The following is a 27,107-nucleotide window of genomic DNA, read 5'->3' as shown; positions in this document are numbered from 1 at the left end:
TCATCATCATCTTTAAACATTAGACTTGGAATCTTTATAGTCCTGCTATATAGCAGGAGTGCAATGGTGCAATCTTGGCTCACTGCAACCTCCACCTCCCAGGTTCAAGCGATTCTCCTGCCTCAGCCTCCCGGGTAGCTGGGATTACAGGCATGCGCCACCACACCTGGCTAATTTTGTATTTTTAGTAGAGGCGGGGTTTATATAGCAGGACTATAAAGAATCATATATATATATGCATATATATACATATATATGACTCTGAGTCTCACTTTATTGCCCTGGCTGGAGTACAGTGGCACAATCTTGGGTCACTACAACCTCCAGCTCCTGGGTTCAAGTAATTCTCCTGCCTCAGCCAACCGAGTGGCTGGGCTACAGGAGTGCACCACCACCCACCACACCCAGTTAATTTTTTTTTTTTTTTTTTTTGAGATGGAGTCTCGTTCTATCGCCCAGGCTGGAGTGCAGTGGGGAGATCTTGGCTCACTGCAACCTCCCCCTTGCGGGTTCAAGCAAGCAATTCTCTGCCACAGCCTCCCGACTGGCTGGGATTACAAACGCCCACCACCATGCCTGGCTAATTTTTGTATTTTTAGTAGAGACGGGGTTTCACCACCTTGGCCAGGCTGGTCTTGAACTCCTGACCTCGTGATCCACCCACCTCTGCCTCCCAAAGTGCTGGGATTACAGGCATGAGCCACTGCGCCCAGCCGGTTAATTTTTATATTTTCAGTAGAGATAGGATTTCACCATGCTTATTAGGCTGGTCTCAAACTCCTGACCTCAGGTGATCCACCTGCCTTGGCCACTGTGCCTGGTCAACATTCTTGCTATTTTTATTCTAGGCTGGAGACCTTTCTCTCAAGAACAAAATGAGAATGCTCCCTGGAGTCTGTACTGATCCCTCCTCCCTCCCACGGTACATTAGTTTTCTCCTTGCATTTAAAAAGACCTTTCTGGCTGGCATCCAGTGAATGAATTGTGAAGGAGAGGGAGAAGGAGAGAGGAAGCAGGTAGCTTAGTGGGGAGGATACTGCAAAATCCTGGCAAGCAATGACAGTACCTTGGATCAGGGCTGGTGTCAGTTAGATCAGGATGGTAGGGAAAGGAGGAAATGGATACATTTGGAATGTATTTGGAGGTAGAGCCAGCGGGATTTGCTGACAAATTGGGTTTAAAGTCAAAGAGAGAAATCAAGGTTAACAAATGAATAATAACAGATGTGGTCTCAGGTGAGTAGAGACATTATGCAAAAAAGACTATTGCAACAGGGGGAAAGATGGCTGTAAAAACAATGAACAACACCAGAATCTGATAACCCAGAAGGATGTGTTGTCTAATGAAACTAATTTTTTCCCCTCCTCCTTTTTTTTTTTTTTGAGATGGAGTTTTGCTCTTGTTGCCCAAGCTGGAGTGCAATGGTGCGATCTTGGCTCACTGCAACCTCCGCCTCCCAGGTTCAAGTGATTCTCCTGCCTCAGCCTCCCGGGTAGCTGGGATTACAGGCATGCGCCACCACACCTGGCTAATTTTGTATTTTTAGTAGAGGCGGGGTTTCACCATGTTAGCCAGGCGGGTCTTGAACTCCTGACCTCAGGTGATCTGCCCACCTCGGCCTCCCAAAGTGCTGGGATTACAGACACAAGCCACCGTGCCCAGCCTCTCCTCTTTTTTTTTTTTTTTTTTTTTGAGGCAGAGTCCTGCTCTGTCCCCCAGGCTGGAGTGCAGTGGCGCGATCTCGGCTCACTGCAAGCTCCGCCTCCCAGGTTTACGCCATTCTCCTGCCTCAGCCTCCCGAGTAGCTGGGACTACAGGCGCACGCCACCTCGCCCGGCTAGTTTTTGTATTTTTTAGTAGAGACGGGGTTTCACCGGATTAGCCAGGATGGTCTCGATCTCCTGACCTCGTGATCCGCCCGTCTCGGCCTCCCAAAGTGCTGGGATTACAGGCTTGAGCCACCGTGCCCGGCCGCCTCTCCTCTTATATTTTGTTGTCATCAGCGAGTGAAAAGATGATGTTACCTTTTACAGAGGTAAGGAAGGAGATGAGAGAAAGTATTCCCAGATGGGGTGGGAAGCTGGTAGAGGTCGTTTTGCAGGAGGTGGGGGAATCGGGAATTCTTTTGGACCCATGAAGTTTGAGATGTCTGTTAGTTCTCCCAGGGTAGAATAGAGTGGGCAGATAGGCTCAAGGTTGGATTTGGGACGTCCTAGAAACCTTCCAGAACAAGGCAAAGGAGGAACTGAGAACTGGCATTTACTTCATAGGAAGAGCATATGAGCCTCCCCACCCCTCCTCCTTCGGCTTCGGGGCACCCCTGGGTGTCAGAGGATAGAATCAATGCTAGAGAAGACCACAGTCAAGGATTCCCTAGACTCCAGGGAGCATTCTGCTATGCTTTTGAGGGAAAGGGCTCTGGACTAGAATAAAAATTGCAAGATTGATGTCCAGGCGCAGTGGCTCATGCCTGTAATCCCAGCACTGTGGGAGGCCGAGGCGGGTAAATCGCCTGAGGTCAGGAGTTCGAGACCAGCCTGGCCAACATGGTGAAACCCCAACTCTACTAAAAATACAAAAGTTAGCTGGGAGTGGTGCCAGGTGCTTGTAATCCCAGCTACTCAGGAGGCTGAGGCAGGAGAATCACATGAACCCGGGAGGTAGAGGTTGCAGTGAGCCAAGATCGTGCCACTGCACTCTAGCCTGGGCAACATAGTGAGTCCCTGTCTCAAAAAAAAAAAAAAAAAAAAAAAAAGACTGAAAATTCTAAGAGTCTAATATTTTAAAACTCCAGCATATGCATGTCAAAGCTCATCTAATTACACACTTAAGAGGTATGCATTTCATTGTATATAGGATACCTCGAGGAACAAAAAGTATCTGCAAACAAATACTGAGCTCTAGCTACTGATATGCATGCTGATGTATTTGGGAGTGAAGTGTACTGGTGTCTGCAACTGACTTTGAAATGCTTAAAACAAATCAATGAATAGATAGGTAAAATTAACAGATATGTAATGAAAAATGGGCCGGGCACAGTGACTCATGCCTGTAATCCCAGCACTTTGGGAGGCTGAGGAGAGAAGATCACCTGAGGTCAGGAGTTTGAGACCAGCCTGGTCAACAGGGCAAAACCCCATCTCTACTAAAAATACAAAAACTAGCCAGGCGTGGTGGTGCGCACCTGTAATCCCAGTGCTACTTGAGAGGCTGAGGCAGGAGAATTGCTTGAACCCGGGAGGCAGAGGTTGCAGTAAGCCGAGATTGCATGCCATTGCACTCCACTCTGGGCAACAGAGTGAGACTCTATCTCAAACAAAAAACAAACAAACAAAAATAGAATAGGCAACAAAGAAAGGATAATAAAATTGTGGAATCTGATGGGTATACAGGTGTTCACTGTATGTTTGAAATTTTAATATTTTTATAATAAAATATGAAATGAAAATGCAATTCAAACAAAGTAACTGCCCGCTGAAAACCCCTCCAGACAGCTTCTGTTTGCAATAGAAATAAAATGCAGTCTTTTCCAAGACCTTGCAAGGTGGCCCCTGCAGACTTCATGAATCTTATCTCCTAAATTCAATCTTTGAAGATATAACAAATATTTACTGAGCGCCTACTGTGTGTCAGGCACTGCACTACATGCTGGGGATACAGCAGTGAACCAAACCTGTAATAATTCATGCACAAATGGCTCTAATATTCTTCCTTCTCAAGAAGCGCATTCCCCTGGCCTTCTCACTTCCTGAAATTGTCTTCATCTGAACTTCATCCGCATGTGGATATGAGCTCAGGAAGGTCAGAGCCCTTCTCTCCATGGCTCATAGCTGCATCCTCGGGTCTAGAACAAAGTCTTGTGTACAGTAAGACCTCAATAACAATTAGTTGCAGAAATACTAGCTAACATCTATTTAGTGCTTGTTTCATGTGCACCTGCGTCTGCTTTAAATTGTGTGCACAGATGTACTATTTAATCCTGAAAACTAGCCCCATTTTACAAGGCTAACAGAGGCACAGCGGAGTTAGGCTGTGAATTCATGCAGTCTGGCTTCAGCCATCACCGTCCTAACCGCTCTACAAACTGCCTGTAAGTGAATGAATGAATGACTCAACCATTCTGACTCGCCCAGGTCGAAATCCTAACTCTGCCACTCAGCCAAGTTGACCTGAGACCAGCCGATTTATCTCCCTGGACTTCAGATTGTTTATCCTTAAAGGTCAAGTCCTTCCTCTCGGTTCGTGAAGATGTAAGATGCTGGAGAAAACTGGCTCAAACACACCCCATACACGCACGCACCCACGAACCCACTCCCGAACAATGAGGGAGGTAGAGCTGGGGAGGGTGGCGCGGGGTCAACGCCAGATGCAGGGTGTGGCAACCTCCAGGCGGCCAAAGTCTCTGGCTTCCAGGTTCTTCTGTTTGCTTCCTCCCTACCCGGGGGCCCAAGGCGCTGTCTCCGCCGCCCGAGCCCCACGTAAATCTGGGAGACCTCCGAGACATCCGTTGGAGCATGAGCTCCAGACATCAGGCGGCGGCGGTGGTCCGGGAGACACCCGGCGGCGGGGAGATAAGCCTGCTCAGCAGGCAGGGGGCTGGGCTAGCTGCCCCGCCCCGCGCCTGACTTTGCTGGGGAGGGAGACGCCCGGCTCCCGCCCCTAACTAACCCAGCCGCGTGGAGCGCCTGGGAGAGGAGAAGGAGCCGACCTGCCGAGATGGAGGCGACCGGCACCTGGGCGCTGCTGCTGGCGCTGGCGCTGCTCCTGCTGCTGACCCTGGCGCTGTCTGGGACCCGGGCCCGAGGCCAACTGCCCCCCGGGCCCACGCCGCTGCCACTGCTGGGAAACCTTCTGCAGCTACGGCCCGGGGCGCTGTACTCGGGGCTCATGCGGGTGAGGGGCCCAGGGGACGTCCTGGCTAGGGGCTGGGAGTCCCTGGGAGAGAAACCCGATTGCCAGGGCGAGGGGGTTTTCGGGTATCCTAGGGAGGAGGCAGGGGCAGGGGTCCCAAGGCAAAGGGGCTGCAGCTTTCCTGGGTTGGGGGCTGCAGCAGGTTGTCCAGGGCTGAGAACCGGAGAGGTGCCCGGGAGAGAGGATCGTGGGGTGGGGGACCAGGGCTAGGAGGGGCAGAGACCTCTGCCTACAGAATCCTGGGAAGGTGATGGGCAGGGACCGAGGCTGAGAGAGACAGGAGTCCTCCAGCCAAGGAGAAGCTGATGCGGCTGCGCTTGCCCCAGAGGGAGAGGTAGCTGGAGCCATACAGGTGGGGCATGCTGAAGAGGGCACAAAGAAGAAAAGGGGGAGGCGTCCCTGCGGGAGTTGGAGGCAAAGAGGCTGGAGGATTGCAGGCTCAGAGAGGGGGTCCCGCTGAAGGAATCTGTCTGCTTAGAATGCGGGATGGGAGGATGGGTGGAGCTCAGCTAGGAGTTCCTGGGAGCGGGGAGGGAAGGAGAGCAAGAAAGAAGGCAGAGGCAGCCTCAGCCTTAGGGGATAGCGGGTGGGAGTGGGAAGAGGCCTGAAGTTTCCCATTCAAAAGGATTCTGGGTGACTTCAAGGACATAGAAAAAGGGGTGGGGTCTTGGGGGAGAGATGGGGCAGATACTCAGCAGTGTCTGCTCTAGAATTTGAGGGTTTTGCGGTGACTGAAAAGGGTGGCTGGATATTTGGTGGGTAGGGGGGCCCTAAGGAATTAGGGGAGACCCAAACTGCTTCTGGATTGCCCAGTGTCAGAAGTTAAGGTTCAGCAGGAAGCAAGGGAATGACAGGAAGTTGGGGGATGCCACTGAAGGACGTACTGAGGGAGGAGGCCCGGGAGCCTAGTACAAAAAGAGAACTGAGCCTCAGCTATTTCTGCTGGGGTGGGGGCAGGTTCCTGGTAAAGGGTGTAGAAGCTAAACTCGGTGGCTCCTCCAGTGACAAGGGCCATGATGGAGACAACTTGGCTGGAAGAGGTCACAGCATCCTCTTCTTTCTTCCTCTCTGTGCCCAGCTGAGTAAGAAGTACGGACCGGTGTTCACCATCTACCTGGGACCCTGGCGGCCCGTGGTGGTCCTGGTTGGGCAGGAGGCTGTGCGAGAGGCCCTGGGAGGTCAGGCTGAAGAGTTCAGTGGCCGGGGAACCATAGCGATGCTGGAACGGACTTTTGATGGCCATGGTAAGTCAAGGACTGCTAGGCCCTCCACTCACAGCCTGCCACCACTAACCGGCGTGTGACCTTTGCACATGGCTTAATGCCTGTTTCCTCATCTGTAAAATGGAGTGATAACAGTGCCCATCGGCTAGGAGGCAGTGGCTTATGCCTGAAATCCCAACACTTTGGGAGGCGGAGGTGGGTGGATCACTTGAGGTCAGGAGTTCGAGACCAGCCTGGCCACCATGGTGAAACCCTGTCTCTACTAAAAATATAAAAATGAGCTGGGCATGGTGGCGCGTATCTGTAATCTCAGATACTTGGGAGGCTGAGGCAGAAGAATCGCTTGAACCCGGGAGACAGAGGTTGCAGTGAGCCAAGATCGTGCCACTGCACTCCAGTCTGGGCAACAGAGCGAGGCTCCATCTCAAACAAATGAACAAACAAAAAGCAATGCCCATCATGTAGGACTGAGTGATTGAGTGAGGACTGAGCCTTGTGCAAAGTGAGCACTCACTAATCACCAGGTTGTGGTATCAGTGATAACCATCAGTGATCCAGGTAAAACCCTGAGGGTTCAGAAAGATTCTAGAGCGCTTTCAAGGTGCTGAGGATTGGTGGGTAAGCCCTCCAATGATAGAGGCAGTTCTCTGTGTTACAACAGAAAGCAGGAGGCCCATGCTGGGTGCTGCCAGGAACTCAGCAGTGACTAAGACAGCACTGGTGCTGCTTCCCCAGAGCACCAAGGCCAGTGGGGAAACAGACTCACAACACGGTGCCAGCCCAGAGTGGTCAGGGCCAAGACCGGGAAGCACAGGGGGAAAGGTCAGGGTGGGACGGGGAGGGGTCAGGGCAAGAGGGATCGGGGCCAGGCTGAAGGAAGCCCTAGGACTGTAGGAATTTAGAGGAGGTACCTGACCCAGCTTGTTTGGTGAGGGAGATTCAGAAAATCTTCCTGGAAGAGAGGCTGTCAAAGCTGAGACTCATAAGATGAGTGGGGAGGGTGTTCCAGGCAGAAAGACCAGTACCTACAAAAGCATGACTTTGAGAGAAGCATTCATTCATTCAACTGGTGAATTTTCAGGCTGGGCATGGTGGCTCATGCCTGTAATCCCAGCACTTTGGGTGGCTGAATTGGGAGGATGACTTGAGCCTAGGTGTTTGAGACAAGCCTGGGCAACATGGTGAGACCCTGCCTCCACAAAACACAAACAAACGTAAAAATGATCATTATGGCCGGGCACGGTGGCTCAAACCTGTAATCCCAGCACTTTGGGAGGCCGAGACGGGCGGATCACGAGGTCAGGAGATTGAAACCATCCTGGCTAACCCGGTGAAACCCCGTCTCTACTAAAAAATACAAAAAACTAGCCGGGCGTGGTGGCGGGCGCTTGTAGTCCCAGCTACTCGGGAGGCTGAGGCAGGAGAATGGCGAGAACCTGGGAGGCGGAGCTTGCAGTGAGCTGAGATCCGGCCACTGCACTCCAGCCTGGGCGACAGAGCGAGACTCTGTCTCAAAAAAAAAAAAAAAAAAAATGATCATTATGCCCGGTCTTATACTGAGTACCAGGTACACGGAGATGACTCAGACAGGTGTGGTGTCCTCTCCTACTGTGGGAGAGGCGGGCTTGTACTGCAGTAAGACAATAGAGGGAGGGAATATAATCCTAAAATGAGAGGTACAGATTTGAGGGCAAACACAGGGCACAGGCACCTGTACGAGGGTAAAGAGGGAATCAGGGAAGGCTTCTCAGAGGAGGTAGCATTTGAGCTGGGCCATGAAGGATGAACGAATTAGTTCACCAAGGATGGGATGGAAGGGGGTGAGAGTGATGCAGGCAGAGGGAACTGCAGGATCACAGGCCTAGACAGGGGATCCTGACCCCTTTGAGGAAGTGAGAGACCAGTGCAGTCGTAGTGGGCTAAGTAACAAAGCTGAGAAACCAGGGAAATCCCTGGTCATGCGGGGCCTGTGAGTCATGCCAGAGTGTTTGGGCTTTTGTTTTTCCTGGGAGCAGTCAGTTTTAAGCAGGGAACAGCTGTAGTCAGAGTTGGGAAGATCCTGTGGTTGCTGCATGAAGGGGATGAAAATGGAGGCTAGGAGCCCAGGGTGATGGACCAGGCCTGGGGCCAGGGGATGGGGAGGAAGGAGTAATTGGGAGAGGCCTGGGGCTCTGGCCAGGGAATGGATGGTGGGCTGAAACAGAGAAAGGAGAGATGCTGAGATCACTTTGGAACACAGTGGGGCCAGGGCAGGAGATGCCCAAGGGGAGGTGCCCAAGAGGCCACGACAGGCTGGCGTTGGACAGAAAGGGTCTGTCTGGAACAGGTGTCTTGGATAAAGGAGGAAAATGGTACAGTTCCATCCTCCCTCTGTGTTCAACCTCCGAATTACCTGGGGCACAGGACCCAGGACCCAGTGGGACTCCATAAATGATGGGATGGTTGGATGCAAGGAAGGAAGAAAGGAGAAAAGAACTCTTCATTCATCGTGGTTAATTACAGAGCAGGCCAGGTGCTGTGCTCGCACCTGTCATCCTAGCACTTTGGGAGGCTGAGGCAGATGGATCACCTCAGGTCAGAAGTTCGAGACCAGCCTAGACAACATGGCGAAACCCCGTCTCTACTAAAGATATAAAAATTAGCCGGGTGTAGTGGCGTATGCCTGTAATCCCAGCTAGCTGGGAGACTGAGGCAGGAGAATCACTTGAACCTGGGAGGCAGAGGTTGCAATGAGCCGAGATCGTGCCCTCGCACTCCAGCCTGGGTGACAGAGCAAGACCTCGTCTCAATAATAATAATAATAATTACAAAACAGATGGAGCCTGGGTCATCCCAGCTACCTACTTTTCAGGAGAATGTACTCCCTTACCCAAGGGCAAAGGATGGGAGAACCAATTTGATTATGTATTTATTGAACACCTACTGAGTCCTCATCCCTGGGCTAGGCTGGAATGGACTCGGATGGAGCCTGAAGAGTCCCCCTCAGAGAACCTCACTAGAAAGAAGGGGGAATCGGTCGGTTGTGGTGGCTCACGCCTATAATCCCAACACTTTAGGAGGCTGAGGCGGGCAGATCACGAGGTCAGAAGATCGAGACCATCCTGGCTAACACAGTGAAACCCCATCTCCACTAAAAATACAATTAGTCAGGCATGGTGGCATGCACCTGTAGTTCCAGCTACTCAGGAGGCTGAGGCAGGAGGATTGCTTGAACCCGGGAGGCAGAGGTTGCAGTGAGACAAGATCACGCCACTGCACTCCAGCCTGGGCAACAGAGCGAGACTCCATCTCAAAAAAAAAAAAAAGAAAGAAAGAAAGAAGGGGGAATGGGCAGAGGGGCCGGTCCCTCTTTGAGTCTAGCCTTCTGCGCAGGGGTTTTCTTCTCCAACGGGGAGCGGTGGAGGCAGCTGAGGAAGTTTACCATGCTTGCTCTGCGGGACCTGGGCATGGGGAAGCGAGAAGGCGAGGAGCTGATCCAGGCGGAGGCCCGGTGTTTGGTGGAGGCATTCCAGGGGACAGAAGGTCAGCATGGCGGGGTCACCCCAGGGTCTCCAGCCGAGTGAAAGGGAAAACTCTCCTACTGTGGCTGGGGGTGGCCCCAACCCAGGTCCTGGAATGGGTGGGAGGGGAAGCCTTGGACTCTAGGGCTGGCCTGGGGGTTCTGTTCACCCCCGCCCTCTGTCTCTGTCCCACTGTCTCTCCATGGCTGTCACGACATCTCTCTGTGTGTCCCTGGTGCTATCGTCCCATTCTTCCTGGGTCTCCATCTCTCTCTCTGTCTCTTTTCTTTCTCTCTCCTTTCCTCTATTTTTCGGGCCCTAAGTCTATCTCTGTTTCTCTCTCCTTGTCCGTGTGATGGTCACTCAGTTTCTTTCTCCCTGTCTGTTTCTCTGTCCCTCTCTGTCTGTCTCCTTCTTTGCCTGTTTAGCTCTCTCCCTGCACTGTCTGTCCATCTGTCTTTCCCTTCCTCCCTGTCTCTCTCTGGTTGGGTTCAGCCCCAACCTGCTCCCCTCTGCCTGGCTCCATCACAGCCTACCTCCCTGCCCCCATTCCCCCCAGGACGCCCATTCGATCCCTCCCTGCTGCTGGCCCAGGCCACCTCCAACGTAGTCTGCTCCCTCCTCTTTGGCCTCCGCTTCTCCTATGAGGATAAGGAGTTCCAGGCCATGGTCCGGGCAGCTGGTGGTACCCTGCTGGGAGTCAGCTCCCGGGGGGGTCAGGTGAGTGGGTGGGACCCCTTTCCAACTACCTTCCCTGAAGGTTCCTGCCAAGGTCCCATGAGAACTAGCTGTCCTTCTCCCCACAGACCTATGAGATGTGTTCCTGGTTCCTGTGGCCCCTGCCAGGCCCCCACAAGCAGCTCCTCCACCACATCAGCACCCTAGCTGCCTTCACAGTCCGGCAGGTGCAGCAGCACCAGGGGAACTTGGATGCTTCAGGTCCCGCACGTGACCTGGTCGATGCCTTCCTGTTGAAGATGGCACAGGTGCGGGAAGGGTGCAGGGACCCCCTCTCTGAATGGGTGTGGTAACCTGGTAGGTCCCCAGCCAGGTGTCCCTGGGGACCTCGACTGGGTCCCTCTCTCTTTCTCTCTCTGCATGTCTCTGTGAGTATGAGTGTCTGTGTGTGTGTGCGTCCCTTCTCTGCACATCTCTGTCTCTTTCAGGGAGTTGCTCTCACTGCCTCTCCCGCCCCCAACCTGGGCATTTGTGCCGGGCTCTCTGTCTCTCCAGCATTTCTTCTCTTTCTCCCTCCCGCCTCGGCCCTTGTGTTCAGGCCCCATGCCCAGGGTCCTACACCATCAATCCCCAGGATCACTTCATCCCACCCCCTGCAGCCTCCCCAGACTTTTATGTAAATTCACAATTTTATGTGAATTATGGTGGTTTATTAGGAAGCCTTGCAATATCAATTTATGTTAGTAAAGTCCACTTTATTAATTATATGAGAACGATATTTCTTTTTCTTTCTTTCTTTCTTTTTTTTTTTTTTTTTTTAAAGAGACAGGATCTCTTTCTGTGGTCCAGGCTGGAGTACAGTTGCAAAATCATAACTCACTGCAACCTTGAACTCCTGGGCTCAAGCAATCCCGCTGCCTCAGGCTCCTAAGTAGCTGGGACAACAGGTGCGCACCACCACACCTGGCTAAATTTTTTTTTTCTTTGTAGAGACGGACTCTCACTATGTTACCCAGGCTGGTCTTGAACTCCTGGGCTCATGTAATCCTCCTGCCGCCTTGAACTCCCAAAGTGCTGGGACTATAGGCATAAGCCACCATGCCCTGTAAGAAAACTAGAATTAAGGGGACTCCTAAGGAAATAAATAGTTTTTAATTGTACGAACTTTGGAAGAATGGGGCCACATTCTTTAATTAAATGCAGCCTCCCTGTTTGTGGAGAAAGAAAAATTTTTCTTAACTCTATTGCCCCATTTCTTTTCTCTTTTATTGAATTTTTTTTTTTAGTTTTACTATAGTTAAATATACATAACATTTGCCATCTTAACCATTTTTAGGTATGCAGTATAGTAGTGTTAAGTACATTCACATTGTTATGCAGTCAGTCTCCAGAACTCTTCAGGTTGTGAAGCTGAAACTCTGTACGCATTAAATAACTGCCTGTTCCTCCCTTCCCCAACCCCTGGCAATCACCCTTTTTTTTTTTTTTTTTTTTTTTTTGAGACAGAATCTCACTCTGTCACCCAGACTGGAGTGCAGCGGTGCAGTCTTGGCTCACAACAACCTCTGCCTCCTGGGTTCAAGCGATTCTCCTGCCTCAGGCTCCCGAGTAGCTGGGACTACAGGCGTGCGCCACCACGCCTGGCTAATTTTTGTATTTTTAGTAGAAACAGGGTTTCACTATGTTGGCCAGGCTGATCTCAAACTCCTGGCCTCAAGTGACCAAGCTCCCTCAGCCTCCCAAAGTGCTGGGACTACAGGCGTGAGCCACTGTGCCTGGCACCTTTCTACTTTGTCTATATAGATTTGACTATTCTAGGTGCCTCATATGAGTGGATTCATACAGTATTTGTCCTTTTGTGACTGACTCATTGCATTTAGCATAATGTCCTTCAGGTTCATCCATGTTATAGCTTGTGACAGGATTTCGTTCCTTTTTAAGCCTGAGTAATACTCAACTGTGTGTATATATACCACATTGTCTGTATCCATTCATTCACTGATGGACACAGGTTGCCTCCACTTCTTGGCAATTGTGAATAATACCGCTATTAACATGAGTGTATCTCTTCAAGTCCCTGCTTTCAATTCTTTTTTTTTTTTTTCTTTTTTGAGATGGAGTCTTGCTCTGTCGTCCAGGCTACAGTGCAATGGCACGATCTCAGCTCACTGCAACCTCCACCTCCAGGGTTCAAGTGATTCTCCTGCCTCAGTCTCCCAAGTAGCTGGGACTACAGGCGCCCGCCACCACACCCAGCTAATTTTGTTTTTGTATTTTCAGTAGAGACAGGGTTTCACCGTATTGGCCAGGCTGGGTGAACTCCTGACCTCAGGTGATCCACCTGCCTAGGCCTCCCAAAGTGCTGGGATTTCAGGCGTGAGCCGCTGTGCCCAGCCCCTGCTTTCAATTCTTTTGGTTATATCCCTAGAAGTCAAATTGCTGGATTATATGGTAATTCTATAATTCTAATTTTTGTTTGTTTGTTTTCTGAGATAGGGTCTCATTCTGTTGCCCGGGCTCTAGTCCAGTGGTTCAATCATAGCTCATTGCAGCCCTGATCTCCTGAATTCAGGCAATCCTTCTGCCTCAGCCTCCTGAGTAGCTGGAATTACAGGTGTGCCCCACCACACCTGGCTGATTTTTTTTATTTTTAGGAGAGATGAGGTCTCTTTATGTTCCCCAGGCTGATCTCAAACTCCTGAGCTCCAGCAAACTACCTGCCTCAGCCTCCCGGAGTGCCAGGATTACAGATGTGAGCCACCACTCCCATCCGTATTTTTGATTTTTTCAGGAACTGCTGTACCATTTTCCACAGGGCTGCATCATTTCACATTCCCACCAATGGTGTACATGGGTTTCAAAGTATTCACATCTTCATCAATGCTTATAACTTTCTGTGTTTTTGTTAGTAGTATTCTCTTTCATTTTAAAAAATATTTCAACCAGAGAGAACTAACATCAAGAGTCTACTTCTCGGCCAGGTACAGTATCTCACACCTGTAATCCCAGCACTTTGGGAGGCAGAGGCAGATGGATCACCTGAGGTCAGGAGTTTAAAACCAGCCTGGCCAACATAGAGAAACCCCATCTCCACTGAACATACAAAAATTAGCCGGGCGTGATGGCATGCACCTGTAATCCCAGCTACTCGGGAGGCTGAGGTGGGAGAATTGCTTGAACCTAGGAGGCAGAGGTTGCAATGAGCCAGGATCGTGCCACTGCACTCAGCCTGGGCGAAAAAGCAAGACTCTGTCTCAAAAAAAAAAGAGTCGACTTCCCAGCCTTCCCCACAATTTATCTAAACCCCATGACAAAACTCGTGGTGCTGACCCCAGGCTTGGCTGTTCTGGACATTTACTTCCCGAAGGCTGTGTTCTCTCAGCCCCTCTGCCTGGTTTCTTTCAGGAGGAACAAAACCCAGACACAGAATTCACCAACAAGAACATGCTGATGACAGTCATTTATTTGCTGTTTGCTGGGACGATGACGGTCAGTGCCACCGTCGGCTATACCCTCCTGCTCCTGATGAAATACCCTCATGTCCAAAGTAAGAGCCTTTTCCACCTGCCAGGCCTTGGGAACAGAAGTGAGGGTTCTAGGCTGAGCAAGGTGGCGCACGCCTATAATCCCAGAGCTTTGGGAGGCTGAGGCGGGCTGATCACTTGAGAACAGGAGTTTAAGACCAGCCTGGGTAACATAGTGAAACCCCATCTCTACTGAAAATACAGAAATTAGTGGGTGTGGTGGCATGCACCTGTAATCCCAGCTACTCGGGTGACTGAGGAATGAGAATTGCTTGAGCCCAGGAGGTAGAAGTTGCAGTGAGCCGACATCACACCACTGCACTCCAGCCTGGGTGACAGAGTGAGACACTGTCTCAAAAAAAAAAAAAAAAAGTGAGAGTTTTAGAGGGAAGAGTGGGCAGGCCGCGCAGACAGGCTGAGCTAGATCTTTGAGGCATCAATGGGCACGGCGTTTGGGATGTCCGGGAGCCAGAAGAGGTTCAGGAGTTGCTGACTGCAGTATGAGGCATAGTGAAAGACGAGGCAGGTGTCTGCAGGCCTCGTCGCCTTAGTGATACGTTAGGTGCCTTATGCTGAGCCATGGGGAGCAATGGAATGACTTTGAGCAGGGAACAGCAGGGTCAAATTGGTTTTTTATTTTTATTTTTTATTTTTTTATAGGGGATAGAGTCTCCCCGTGTCGCCCAGGCTGGAATGCAGTAGTGTGATCTCGGCTCACTGCAACCTCCAGCCTCCCGGGTTCAAGCAATTCTCCTGCCTTAGCCTCCCGAGTAGCTAGGATTACAAGTGTGCACCACCACACCCAGCTAACTTTTGTACCTTTAGGAGAGACAGGGTATCCCCATGTTGGCCAGGCCAGTCCCGAACTCCTGACCTCAAGTGATCTGCCCATCTCAGCCTCCCAAAGTTCTGGGATTACAGGCATGAGCCAAGGCGCCCAGCCCAACTCCAGCATTTTAGGGTTAGGCAGCTGCTGTGGGTCATGGGGATGGGCTGACCTGGAATATGGGAGCTGAGGTCCTGGTAGTGTTGCAGGAGTGGAACCAGCTATGACTTCTGGCAGTGACTTGGGTTCTCTGAGTCTTCAGTTTCCTCATCTAGGAAATGGGGATAGATAACAATACCTACCTCACAAGGGTGCTATGGGAATTAAGAAAGTATAGATGAGCCAGGCATGGTGGCTTATGCCTGTAATCCCAGCACTTTGGGAGGCTGAGGTGGGAGGATCACTTGAGGCTAGGAGTTCAAGATCAGCCTGGGCAACATAGTGTGGTCCTGTCTCTACCAAAAATAGAAAAATTAGCTGGGTGTGGTGGTGTGTGCCTGTGGTCATAGCTACTCAGGAGACTGAGGTGAAAGGATCACTTGAGCCCATTAGGTGAGGTGAAGGCTATTACAGTGAGCCATCATTGCACTGCTGCACCAGCCTCAGCAACAGAGTAAGACCCTGTCTCAAAAAAAAAAAAAGAGAAGGCTGGGTATGGTGGCTCACGTCTGTAATCCCAGCACTTTGGGAGGCCAAAGCGGACAGATCACCTGAGGTCAGGAGTTTGAGACCAGCCTGGCCAACATGGCAAAACCCTGTCTCTACTAAAAATACAAAAATGAGCCGGGCATGATGGCAGGCGTCTGTAGTCCCATCTACTCGGGAGGCTGAGGTAGGAGAATCTCTTGAACCCAGGAGGCGGAGTTGTAGTGAGCCGGGATTGTGCCACTGCACTCCAGACTGGGTGACAGAGCGTGTAATCCCAGCTACTCAGGAGGCTGAGGCAGGAGAATCGCTTGAATCCGGGAGGCAGAGGTGGTGAGCCGAGATCGCGCCATTGCACTCTAGCCTAGGCAACAGAGCAAAACTCGGTCTCAAAAAATAAACAAATAAAATAAAATAAGAGAGAGAGAGAAGATAGATGGAACACCCAACACACAAGATGTGTGGTCTTTGGGCTCAGCGAGGGCTGGGGGACTACTCCTCCCCACCTGTCAGCCTCACCCCAAACAACAGCTATGCAAGCAGACGGGCTTCTGAGAGGAGGATCCCTGGGCCCTACCTGCTGTCTGACTCCCGCCCTCCCCTTGCTTGCAGAGCGGGTACGTGAGGAGCTGACTCGGGAGCTGGGGTCTGGCCAGGCACCAAGCCAAGGGGACCGTACCCGCCTCCCTTACACTGACGCGGTTCTGCATGAAGCACAGCGGCTGCTGGCGCTGGTGCCCATGGGAATCCCCCGCACCCTCATGAGGACCACCCGCTTCCGAGGCTACACCCTGCCCCAGGTGGGTATGCGTGCAGCCGCAGCCCATGGCTCTCTGCCTCGGGGCCTGAGCCCAGGTTGGTTGCTATCAGTGTCTCCCTGACTTTCTCTGATCTTAGTCAGTCTCTCTCTCTCTCTCTCTCTCTCTCTCTCTCTTTCTGTGTGTGTCTCTGTCTTCCTCCTCTACTCCCCACTGCATCTTTCTCCTCCTCCTTTCTCTGACACTCCCTCCCTTTCTGCATCTTTTAACTCCTTCTGTTTCTTTTTGGTTTATGTTTTCTTGCCCTTTGACTCTATCTCTGGGCCCCATCTGCCCCAGAGATCTCCTAATTCTATCTCCTTCCAAAGTGGTTGGGACAATCGAATGAGGTAACATACAGAGAAGCAGCTTGAAAACCGAGGAGCAAGTCCAGGACTAAGGGAAGCCCTCTTGACCCTTAGCCCCTGCTGCAGACACATTCTCTCCTCTGTGTCTCTCCCTCAATCTCAGTGCCCTTCACTGGAGAGCAGCTCTGATGCAGAACCAAAAGGGGGCGATGTTTCCCCAGAAACCCCAGCGGTTTAGTGCAAGCAGCTCCCTCCACCTTCACTGCAGAATGAAGTCTGTGGCTGTTAGGATCCAGTGCTGCTTTGCTGCTATTTTCTTTTTCTTCTTCCTTTTTTTTTTTTTTTTTTTCCTGAGATGGAGTCTCACTCTGTTGCCCAGGCTGGAATGCAGTGGCACGATCTCGGCTCACTGCACCCTCTGCCTCCCGGGTTCAAGCGATTCTCTTGCCTCAGCCTCCTGAGTAGCTGCGATTACAGGTGCGCACCACTACACCCAGCTAATTTTTGTATTTTTAGTAGAGACGGGGTTTCACCATGTTGGTCAGGCTGGTCTCAAACTCCTGACCTCATGATCCGCCCACCTCGGCCTCCCAAAGTGCTGGGATTACAAGTGTGAGCCACCGCGCCTGGCCTGCCCCCTCCTGTTTTGTAAATGGGGCCTTGGGCAAATCTCTTCTCCCTCTGAACCTCAGTATATCCCTCCTCTAAATTAGAAACAATGATAGTATCGGGGCCGGGCGCGGTGGCTCAAGCCTGTAATCCCAGCACTTTGGGAGGCTGAGACGGGCGGATCACGAGGTCAGGAGATCGAGACCATCCTGGCTAACACGGTGAAAACCCGTCTCTACGAAAAAATACAAAAAACTAGCCGGGCGTGGTGGCGGGCGCCTGTAGTCCCAGCTACTCGGGAGGCTGAGGCAGGAGAATGGCATAAACCCAGGAGGCGGAGCTTGCAGTGAGCTGAGATCCGGCCACTGCACTCCAGCCTGGGCGACAGAGTGAGACTCCGTCTCAAAAAAAAAAAAAAAGAAAGAAAAAGAAAAAGAAACAATGATAGTATCAACTTGGAGCTGTAAGATAATGCTTGTAAAACAAACACCAACTCAGCTCTTGGGAGCCAGTCCTGTGTACCAGGCAGCAACACTTGAGTGATGATAATGACAGATATCCAGGCTTGAGGACCTGCTCTGCACCAGGGGTTATTCTGAGTGCTTTCCATATCTATTATCTCATTTAATCTTTAAAGCAACCCTATACCATTATCACGCCCATCTTACAGATAAGGAAACTGAGAGCTTGAAAAGTTTCTAGAAGATTTGCCAAGGCCACCCAGCCTGCATATAGTATTCTTTGCCCCTCTCTCTTTCTTTTCTTTTTTTTTTTCTTTTTTTTTTTTTTGAGACGGAGTCTCGCTCTGCCGCTCAGGCTGGAGTGCAGTGATGCAATCTCGGCTCACTGCAAGCTCCACCTCCTGGGTTCACGCCATTCTCCTGCCTCAGCCTCCCGAGTAGCTGGGACTACAGGTGCCTGCCACCACTCCTGGCTAATTTTTTTTTTTTTTTTTTTGAGGCAGAGTCTCACTCTCTTGCCCAGGCTGGAGTGCAGTGGCCAGATCTCAGCTCACTGCAAGCTCCGCCTCCTGGGTTTACGCCATTCTTCTGCCTCAGCCTCCTGAGTAGCTGGGACTACAGGTGCCCGCCACCTCGCCCTGCTGGTTTTTTGTATTTTTTAGTAGAGACAGGGTTTCACCGTGTTAGCCAGGATGGTCTCAATCTCCTGACCTCGTGATCTGCGCGCCTTGGCCTCCCAAAGTACTGGGATTACAGGCTTGAGCCACCGCACCCAGCTATTTTTTTGTATTTTTAGTAGAGACGGGGTTTCACCGTGTTAGCCAGGATGGTCTCAATCTCCTGACCTCGTGATCTGCGCGCCTTGGCCTCCCAAAGTACTGGGATTACAGGCACGAGCCACCGCGCCCAGCTTTCTTTTCTTTTCTTTCGTTCCTTCCTTCTTTCTTTCCTTTTTTTTCTTTCCCTCTTTCTCTCTTCCTCTCTTCCTCTCTTCCTTCCTTTCCTTCCTCCCTTCCTCCCTTCCTCTCTTTCTCTCTTCCTCTCTTTCTCTCTTCCTCTCTTTCTCTCTTTCTTGACAGGGTCTCTCTCTGCCTCCCAGGCTGGGGTGCAGTGGTACAAGCATAGCTCACAGCAGCCTTGAACTCCTGGGCTCAAGTGATCCTCTCACCTCAGCCTCCTGAGCAGCTGGGACTATGGGCTCATGCCACCATGCCTGGCTAATTTTTTCGTCTTTCATAGAGACAAGGTCTTGTTATATTGCCCAGGCTGGTCTCAAACTCCTGGGCTCAAATGCTTCTCTCACCTCAGCCTCCCACGTGGCTGGGATTACAGGCATGAGCCGCTGAATGCCACTCAACACTCAACAAATGTTGATGCCGTTATGTTCTGTAAACTCATGTCCCTGGCACCCCAGACTTGTGCTCCATACTTGAGGACCGAATAGACTGGAGTGGGAAGGGATTTGTAGCTTGATTATTATTTCCCCTCAGGGCACAGAGGTCTTTCCCCTCCTTGGCTCCATCCTGCATGATCCCAGCATCTTCAAGCACCCAGAAGAGTTCAACCCAGACCGTTTCCTGGATGCAGATGGACGGTTCAGGAAGCATGAGGCGTTCCTGCCCTTCTCCTTAGGTATCTGTTGCAGCCTTGGGTATCACGAGCAGGCGCTGGCAAACTCCAGGCATCTGTGCCAGCTGGGGGCACCCTTCTGCACCCTGGGCTTACTGTTGGCCCCCCTGTTCTCCCCGTGGGCCTAGGTGTGAGGAGGACTGGCTCAGCCCTTTCTCTCTCTCTCTTCACAAGGGAAGCGTGTCTGCCTTGGAGAGGGCCTAGCAAAAGCAGAGCTCTTCCTCTTCTTCACCACCATCCTGCAAGCCTTCTCCCTGGAGAGCCCGTGCCCACTGGACTCCCTGAGCCTCAAGCCCACCATCAGTGGCCTTTTCAACATCCCCCCAGCCTTCCAACTGCAAGTCCATCCCACTGACCTTCATTCCACCACGCAGACCAGATGAAGGAAGGCAACTTGGAGGTGGTGGGTGCCCGGGACGGTGCCTCCAGCCTCCACAGTGGGTATGGACACGGTTAATGTCTCCAAAGTGTACACTGCAGGCAGCCACATTTACACACCTGCAGCTGTTTTCCGGAGACTGTCCCATGGCCCACACACTCACTCACTTGACTCATGCTGCTGTTAAGATGCACAACCACACACTCATACACAACTACAAGGGCCACAAAGCAACTGCTGCGTTAGCTTTCCGCAGACATAAATATAGTTCATCTGCAGTCACGAGCACATAGCCAGGTAACCCACCAACTCCCCTGGATCTTCGCCCCACACATGGGAGTCTGCCTGTCACCTTCACAAGCCACAGAAACAGCTACACATATTCACAGCTCACACGCCCTCTCCCTTCATCAGACTTCTCAGTGTCCCTGTCTCTGGTGCCTGGCACAGGGAACAGCATGCCCCCTCCTGAGTCATGCCACAGAGAGACCGTCACTGTCTATGGCCCTGACACGTGCTCCTTCTCGTGGCTGCACCACTCTCCCAGCCTGTGACCACCGATGTCCACATACCCCCAACCACTGGTCCACACAGCTACCCACATATGACATCGTCCTGGCTTCCCGGAGTATCTTCCCACTTAGACACGCCACTCCCACGGAGGCACAGTCCCCAGCCACCTTCGCAACTGCAGCCGTCAGTCACCCCTTTTTAAGCACCCTGGTTCTCCTAAATGCAAAGACATCTGGGTCTGTAATTATGCACGGAGACCTTGGACATATGAGGACCCTCAGACCAGAGGGACACCTGCCTCACCCCAACACGTGCTTATGTAACCAAGTGGCTCCTGCTACCCCTCCACACACACGTACATCCTCACTGATCTATAGCCCCTATTCGGCATCAGAGTCCCCACTAGACCCAGTGGAAGGGGTTAGAGACCAACTAGGGGCCAGGTTCCAATTCACCCTGTCAGGGAGTGAGCCAGATCTGACGTCCTTGTGACTTAAGGGTCCGGTTTGGGAATTAAAGTTTGTTCCTGGCCTTTAGCCTACTGCGTGTGTGACCCGTGTCAGTCACTGTGAGTAAGGGGTGGGGACAGGGCAGTCCACCCCTCCCCTGAGGCTGGGCGGGAGCTGAAAAACATGGCCACCGCCCACCCTGGCTGTTGACATCAGGACCAGATGTGGAGCTGGGAGGAGGGGCAGGGCTGGGGCCGCCCTGGGCCTCACTTCCAAAAAGGGCCAAGGTGTCCGGCAGTGAGAAGTGGCGAAGGAGAGGATAACCCAAGCTGGACTGCGGACCTTGGGGGCTTCCTCAGTCAGGGAAAGCCTGAAGCCAACTAGATCCAGACCCTAGAGACTCTTCAAACTTGAAAGCACAAGAACTCTTCAAACTTGAGCACAGGAACTGGCTTGCAACACAGACCCTAAACCCACTCCCACTTCTTCCACCCTTTTTCTCTTGCCTCCTCTTCACAAGGAAACCAGATGCACTTCTAAATTTCTTTTTTTTTTTTTTTTGAGACGGAGTCTCACTCTGTCACCCAGGCTGGAGTACGGCAGTGTGATCTTGGCTTACTGCAGCCTCCGCCTCCCGGGTTTAAGCGATTCTCCTGCCTCAGCCTCCCAAGTAGCTGTGATTACAGGTATGTGCCACCACGCCCAGCTAATTTTTGTATTTTTGGTAGAGACGGGGTTTCACCATGTTGCCCAGGCTGGTCTCGAACTCCTGACTTCAGGTGATCTGCCTGCCTCGGCCTCCCAAAGTGCTGGGGCTACAGGTGTGAGCCGCTGCTAGATGAATTTCTTATCTAGCAAAGAAGTTTGAAAACATACACAAAAGTAGAATGATACAGTGAGCCCTCAGGTGCACATCACCCAGCCTCATTTCGATAGCCATCAACTTTCTGCAGCTTTTACTTCATCTGTATCCTTTTCTGCCTCTTCCTTATTTGAGATGGGGTTTTGCTTTGTTGCCTAAGCTGGGGTGCAGTAGCATGATTATAGTTCACTGTGGCCTTGGCCTTGGACTCCTAGACTCAAGTGATCCTCCCACCTCGGCCTCCAAGCAGCTGGGACTACAGATGTGTGCCACCACACCTGGCTAAATTTCTTATTTTTATTTTTTATAGAGAAGGTCTCACTATATAGCCCACACTGGTCTCAAATTCCAGGCCTCAAGAATTTCCATCCCAGCCTCCCAAAGTGCTGGGATTACAGGTGTGAGTCACTGTACCCTGTCCTGATATTTTTATTTTACCTATTGCTTTTTATTTATTTATTTATCTTTTTTTTTTTTTTTTTTTTTTGAGACAGAGTCTCACTCTGTTGCCCAGGCTGGAGTGCAGTGGCACCATCTCAGCTCACTGTAACCTCCGCCTCTTATGTTCAAGCAGTTCTCCTGCCTCAACCTCCTGAGTAGCTGAAATTACAGGCGCCTGCCACCAAGCCTGGCTAATTTTTGTATTTTTAGTAGAGACGGGGTTTCGCCATGTTGGCCAGGCTGGTCTTGAACTCCTGACCTCAGGTGATCTGCCTGCCTTGGCCTCCCAAAGTGCTGGGATTACAGGTGTGAGCCACCGTGCCTGGCCACCTATTGCTTTTTAAAGATTATTTTAAGGCAAATTACAAAAAGTAATTTAATACACATTTCTAAGAGTTAAGGACATTTTTGCCCTTGACATTTTATGAGGACATTTTTCAAACATGCAGCAAAGTTGAGGGAATTGTACAAGGAACACCTTGTGCACCTCCAGGGTTCTCCCACTAGCACTGCGCTACACTGCTTTCTAACATTTCTACCCACCTGGCCACCAGCTCAGGATTTATTTATTTATTTATTTATTTAATTTATTTTGAGACAGAGTTTTGCTCTTGTTGTCCAGGCTGGAGTGCAATGGCGCGATCTCGGCTCACCGCAACCTCCACCTCCCGGGTTCAAGCAATTCTCCTGCCTCAGCCTCCCGAATAGCTAGGATTACAGGCATGCGCCACCATACCCGGCTAATTTTTGTGTTTTTGATAGAGATGGGATTTCTTCATGTTGGTCAGGCTGGCCTCAAACTCCTGACCTCAGACCTCAGGTGATCCACCTGCCTCGGCCTCCCAAAGTGCTGGGACTACAGGTGTGAGCCACTGCGCCTGGCTGATTTTTTTTTTTTTTTTTGACAGAGTCTCACTCTGTCACCCAACCTGGAGCGCAGTGGCATGATCTTGGCTCACTGCAGCCTCCACCTCCCGGGTTCAAGCAATTCTCCTGCCTCAGCCTCCTGAGTAGCTGGGATTACCGGCGAGCGCCTGGTTAATTTTTGTTTTTTTAGTGTAGATGGGGTTTCGCCATGTTGGCCAGGCATGAGCCACTGTGCCCAGACCAGTTCAGGATTTCTGACGAAATTGCACCTATCAGTTCATCAAAAAACTTAAGCAATGCATATATCATTAGCTAAAGTTTAAAAAAAAAAAATTCCAAGATATTAACACTTTATTGGCTTAAGTTCTACAGAGGTAGCACAAAACAGAATAATAGAGAACTGAAAGATGAGATTGGAATCAGATCCTAACTTTGCCACCTCCTAGCTGGCCACACCTTGGCTGAGGCTTTACCATCTTAAAGCCTTAATAAATTGATAAGATGTGAGAAATGTGGGCCAGGCACAGTGGCTCACACCTCTAACCCTAGCATGTTGAGGGGCTGAGGCAGGAGGATTGCTTGAGTCCAGGGGTTCAAGATCAGCCTGGGCAAAAGGGCAAGACTCTGATTCAAGGAAAAAAAAAAAAAAATCCCGAAAGAAATGTGAAAAATTTTAGAACTTCATAGGAAATAAATATGTGCAAAGTTCTTCTTGGATTTAATATTACTATTTTTTATGTCAGTGCACTTTGAAAAGGAATGAAGTTTAAGGTTTTCTTCTTTTAAAATTAAGGCAATGGGGCCAGGTGTGGTGGCTCATGCCTATAATCCCAGCACTTTGGGAGGCTGAGGTGGGCAGATCACTTAAGGTCAGGAGTTCAAGACCAGCCTGGACAATATGGTAAAACCCGGTCCCTACTAAAAATACAAAAATTAGCCAGGCATGATGGCAGGCACCTGTAATCACAGCTACTCGGGAGGCTGAGGCAGGAGAATCGCTTGAACCCGGGAGGTGGAAGTTGCGGTGAGCGGAGATCATGCCATTGCACCCCAGTCTGGGCAACGAGAGCAAAACTCTGTCTCAAAAAATCAAACAAAAAATATATTCACAATGTTGTATAACCATCACCACTATTTATGCCCAAAATGTTTCCATTGTTTCCAACAAAAACTACCCATTAAATAATAACTCTGGCCGAGCGTGGTGGCTCACACCTGTAATCTCAGCACTTTGGGAGTCTAAGGCACGTGGATCTCTTGAGCCCAAGAGTTCAAGACCAGTCTGGGTAACACAGGGAAACCCTACCTCTACAAAAAATGAGCCCGGTGTGGTGGTGCACACTTGTAGTCCCACTTACTCAGGAGGCTGAGGTGGGAGGATCACCTGAGCCTGGGAGGACGAGGCTGCAGTGAGCTGTGATCACTCCACTGCACTCCAGCCTGGGTGACAGAGGGAGCCCATCTTCAACAACAACAACAAACACCATAACTCCCTGTTAAAGTTTATTTTTTAAAAGTCAAAACTATAATACTCATTTTCACACCTATCACAATGAACAATTCTGTTATTCATTCATTGTATTCATCATCAGTGTTCACATTTTCACATTTCTCTGATAGTCTCATAAATGTCCTTTTTTCTTTTTTTGAGACGGAGTCTTGCTCTGTTGCCCAGGCTGGAGTGCAGTGGCGCGATCTCAGCTCACTGCAACCTCCGCCTCCCAGGTTCAAGTGATTCTCCTGCCTCAGCCTCACGAGCTCCCAAGTAGCTGAGACTACCAGTGTGCACCACCACACCCATATAATTTTTGTGTTTTTAGTAGAGACAGGGTTTCACCATGTTGGTCAGGTTGGTCTGGAACTCCTGACCTGGTGATTCGCCCGCCTTGGCCTCCCAATAGGCTAGGATTACAGCTGTGAGCCACTGCGCCTTGCCTGTCCTTTTTTTTTTTTTTTTTGAGATGGAGTCTTGCTCTGCTACCCGGGCTGGAGTGCAGTGGCGCGATCTCAGCTCACTGCAAGCTCTGCCTCCCGGGTTCCCACCATTCTCCTGCCTCAGCCTCCCGAGTAGCTGGGACTACAGGCGCCCACCACGCCCGGCTAATTTTTTGTATTTTTAGTAGAGACAGGGTTTCACCGTGTTCACCAGGATGGTCTCGATCTCCTGACCTCGTGATCCGCCTGCCTCGGCCTCCCAAAGTGCTGGGATTACAGGCGTGAGCCACCGCGCCCTGCTGTCCTTTTTTTTTTTAAAGATAGGGCCTTGCTCTGTTGCCCAGGCTGGAGTGCGGTGGCACAATCTCTGCTCACTGCAACCTCTGCTTCCCAGGCTCAAGCGATCCTCTTGTCTCGGCCTCCTGAGTAGCTGTGATTATAGGCACACACCACCACACCCAGCTAATTTTTAAAAACTTTTTTTTTTTTTTTTTGAGATGGAGTCTCCCTTTATTTCACAAGCTGGCCTCAAACTTTTGGGCTCAAGCAATCCTCTCACCTTGGCCTCCCAAAGTGCTGGGATATCAATGTCTTTTAAGATTGGTTTGCTCAAATCAGAATCTGAATTTTGTTTGAAATGTCTTTGAAGTTTTTTAAATCTGTAACTGTTACCCATTCTTTTATATGCCATTGATTTCCTCAGTCAACTGGGTCATTGGCCCTGTACAATTTTTCACATTCTGGATTAGGCTAACAGTATCTTTGTGGTGGTGTTCAAGATGTCCTTCTATTCCCAGGATCTCCTGTAAACTGGGAATTAGATCAGATTCAGGCTCATTCTGGCAAGAGATCCTCACTGGAGGTTCTAGGCCACATCTCGTTGCATCACATTGCAATAACTGATGGTCCCATGTGTAGTGACGCTTAAAATTAATGTGTCCAGGTCCTGATCCCTCTGTTAGAAACTCTGCCAACCAGCCAGGTGTGCGGTGACTCACGCCTATAATCCCAGCAATTTGGGAGGCTGAGGCAGGAGGATCTCTTGAGCCCAGGAGTGCAAAACTAGCCCAGATAACAAAGTGAGACCCTGTCTCTACAAAAAACTAAAAAATTTAGCCAGTTATTGTGGCGCACACCTGTGGTCCCAGCTACTTGGGAGACTGAAGTGGGAAGATCACTTGAGACTAGGAGGTCGAGGCTGCAGTGAACTGTATTCATGCCACTGCACTCCAGTCTGGGCAACAGAGCAAGAACGTGTCAACCTTTCACTTGCCTTAGCAGAGGGATCCTTTAAACCCTAGATCAGATGGTGTTACTCCTGTTCATATCATAGTTAAAACAAAGGCCAAAGTCTTTGCCAGTCCAAGGCTCACCCTCACCCCAAGCCTACCTTCCCTCTACCCCTGCCCCCATCTGTTCCAGCCACAAACAGGCCTCTTCACAGTTCTTCACACGCCTGCCACACGCCTGCCTCTGGGTCTTTGCACTGGCTGTTCCCTCCATCTGGAATGCTCTTCCCCACAGGGCTCACTTGCTAATTTACTTCAGATCTCAATCATAACCTGAGAGAGGCCTTCCCCCAACATCCTAAAACAGCACCCACACCTCTCACTATCCCCTGCTTTTTCTTTTTTTGTTTGTTTGTTTGTTTTTTGAGACAGAGTTTTGCTCTGTTGCCCAGGCTGGAATGCAATGATGCGATATTGGCTCAAAGCAACTTCTGCCATCGGGGTTCAAGCAATTCTCTTGCCTCAGCCTCCCAAGTAGCTGGGATTACAGGTATGTACCCCCACACCCAGAAAAATGTTGGGTTTTTTTTTTTAGATGGAGTCTTGCTCTGTTGCCCAGGCTGTAGTGCAGTGGCATGATCTCAGCTCACTGCCTGCAACCTCCACCTCCTGGGTTCAAGCAATTCTGCCTCAGCCTCCCGAGTAGCCGGGACTACATGCACGTGCCACCATACCAATTTAATTTTTGTATTTTTAGTAGAGACAGGGTTTCACCATGTTGGCCAGGCTGGTCTTGAACTCATGACCTCGTGATCCACCTGCCTCAGCCTCCCAAAATGCTGGGATTACAGGTGTGAGCCATGATGCCTGGCTAATTTTTGTATTTTTAGCAAAGATGGGTTTCGTCATGTCGCCCAGGCTGGTCTCAAGCTCCCGACCTCAGGTGATCCTCCTGCCTCGGCCTCCCAAAGTGCTGGGATTATAGGCATGAGCCACTGTGCCCAGCCCCTCCTTTATTTTTCTTCACTGCACATCTTGCAACATGATAAGTATTTATGTGAGTGTTATTTCTCTTCCCCTTTGAATGGAAACTCCAGGAGGATGTGGACTTGTCTTGCTCATTTTTTTTTTTTTTTTTTTTGAGGCGGAGTCTCGCTGTGTCGCCCAGGCTGGAGTGCAGTGGCCGGATCTCAGCTCACTGCAAGCTCCGCCTCCCGGGTTCACGCCATTCTCCTGCCTCAAGACTCCCGAGTAGCTGCGACTACAGGCGCCCGCCACCTCGCCCGGCTAGATTTTTGTATTTTTTTAGTAGAGACGGGGT

At 50.7% G+C, this 27,107-nt stretch overlaps 1 protein-coding gene across 1 annotated transcript; it reads left to right on the top strand.

Annotated features, from left to right (window-relative positions):
• Positions 1-4,449: 4,449 nt before the first annotated feature.
• On the top strand, positions 4,450-21,592 carry CYP2S1 (cytochrome P450 family 2 subfamily S member 1). Its single transcript, XM_037991729.2, has 9 exons — positions 4,450-4,893; positions 5,990-6,155; positions 9,507-9,656; positions 10,194-10,354; positions 10,441-10,620; positions 13,718-13,859; positions 15,920-16,107; positions 18,973-19,114; positions 19,286-21,592. The coding sequence occupies exons 1-9, from the start codon at positions 4,717-4,719 to the stop codon at positions 19,492-19,494; spliced, it is 1,515 nt and encodes a 504-aa protein (XP_037847657.2). The 5' UTR covers positions 4,450-4,716; the 3' UTR covers positions 19,495-21,592.
• Positions 21,593-27,107: the final 5,515 nt, after the last annotated feature.

This window comes from Chlorocebus sabaeus, chromosome 6 (genome assembly GCF_047675955.1).
Source record: "Chlorocebus sabaeus isolate Y175 chromosome 6, mChlSab1.0.hap1, whole genome shotgun sequence".
Classification (NCBI taxonomy): Eukaryota; Metazoa; Chordata; class Mammalia; order Primates; family Cercopithecidae; genus Chlorocebus; species Chlorocebus sabaeus.
Note: the sequence above shows the minus strand (reverse complement) of the source record. Positions and strands in the feature narration are given on the sequence as shown.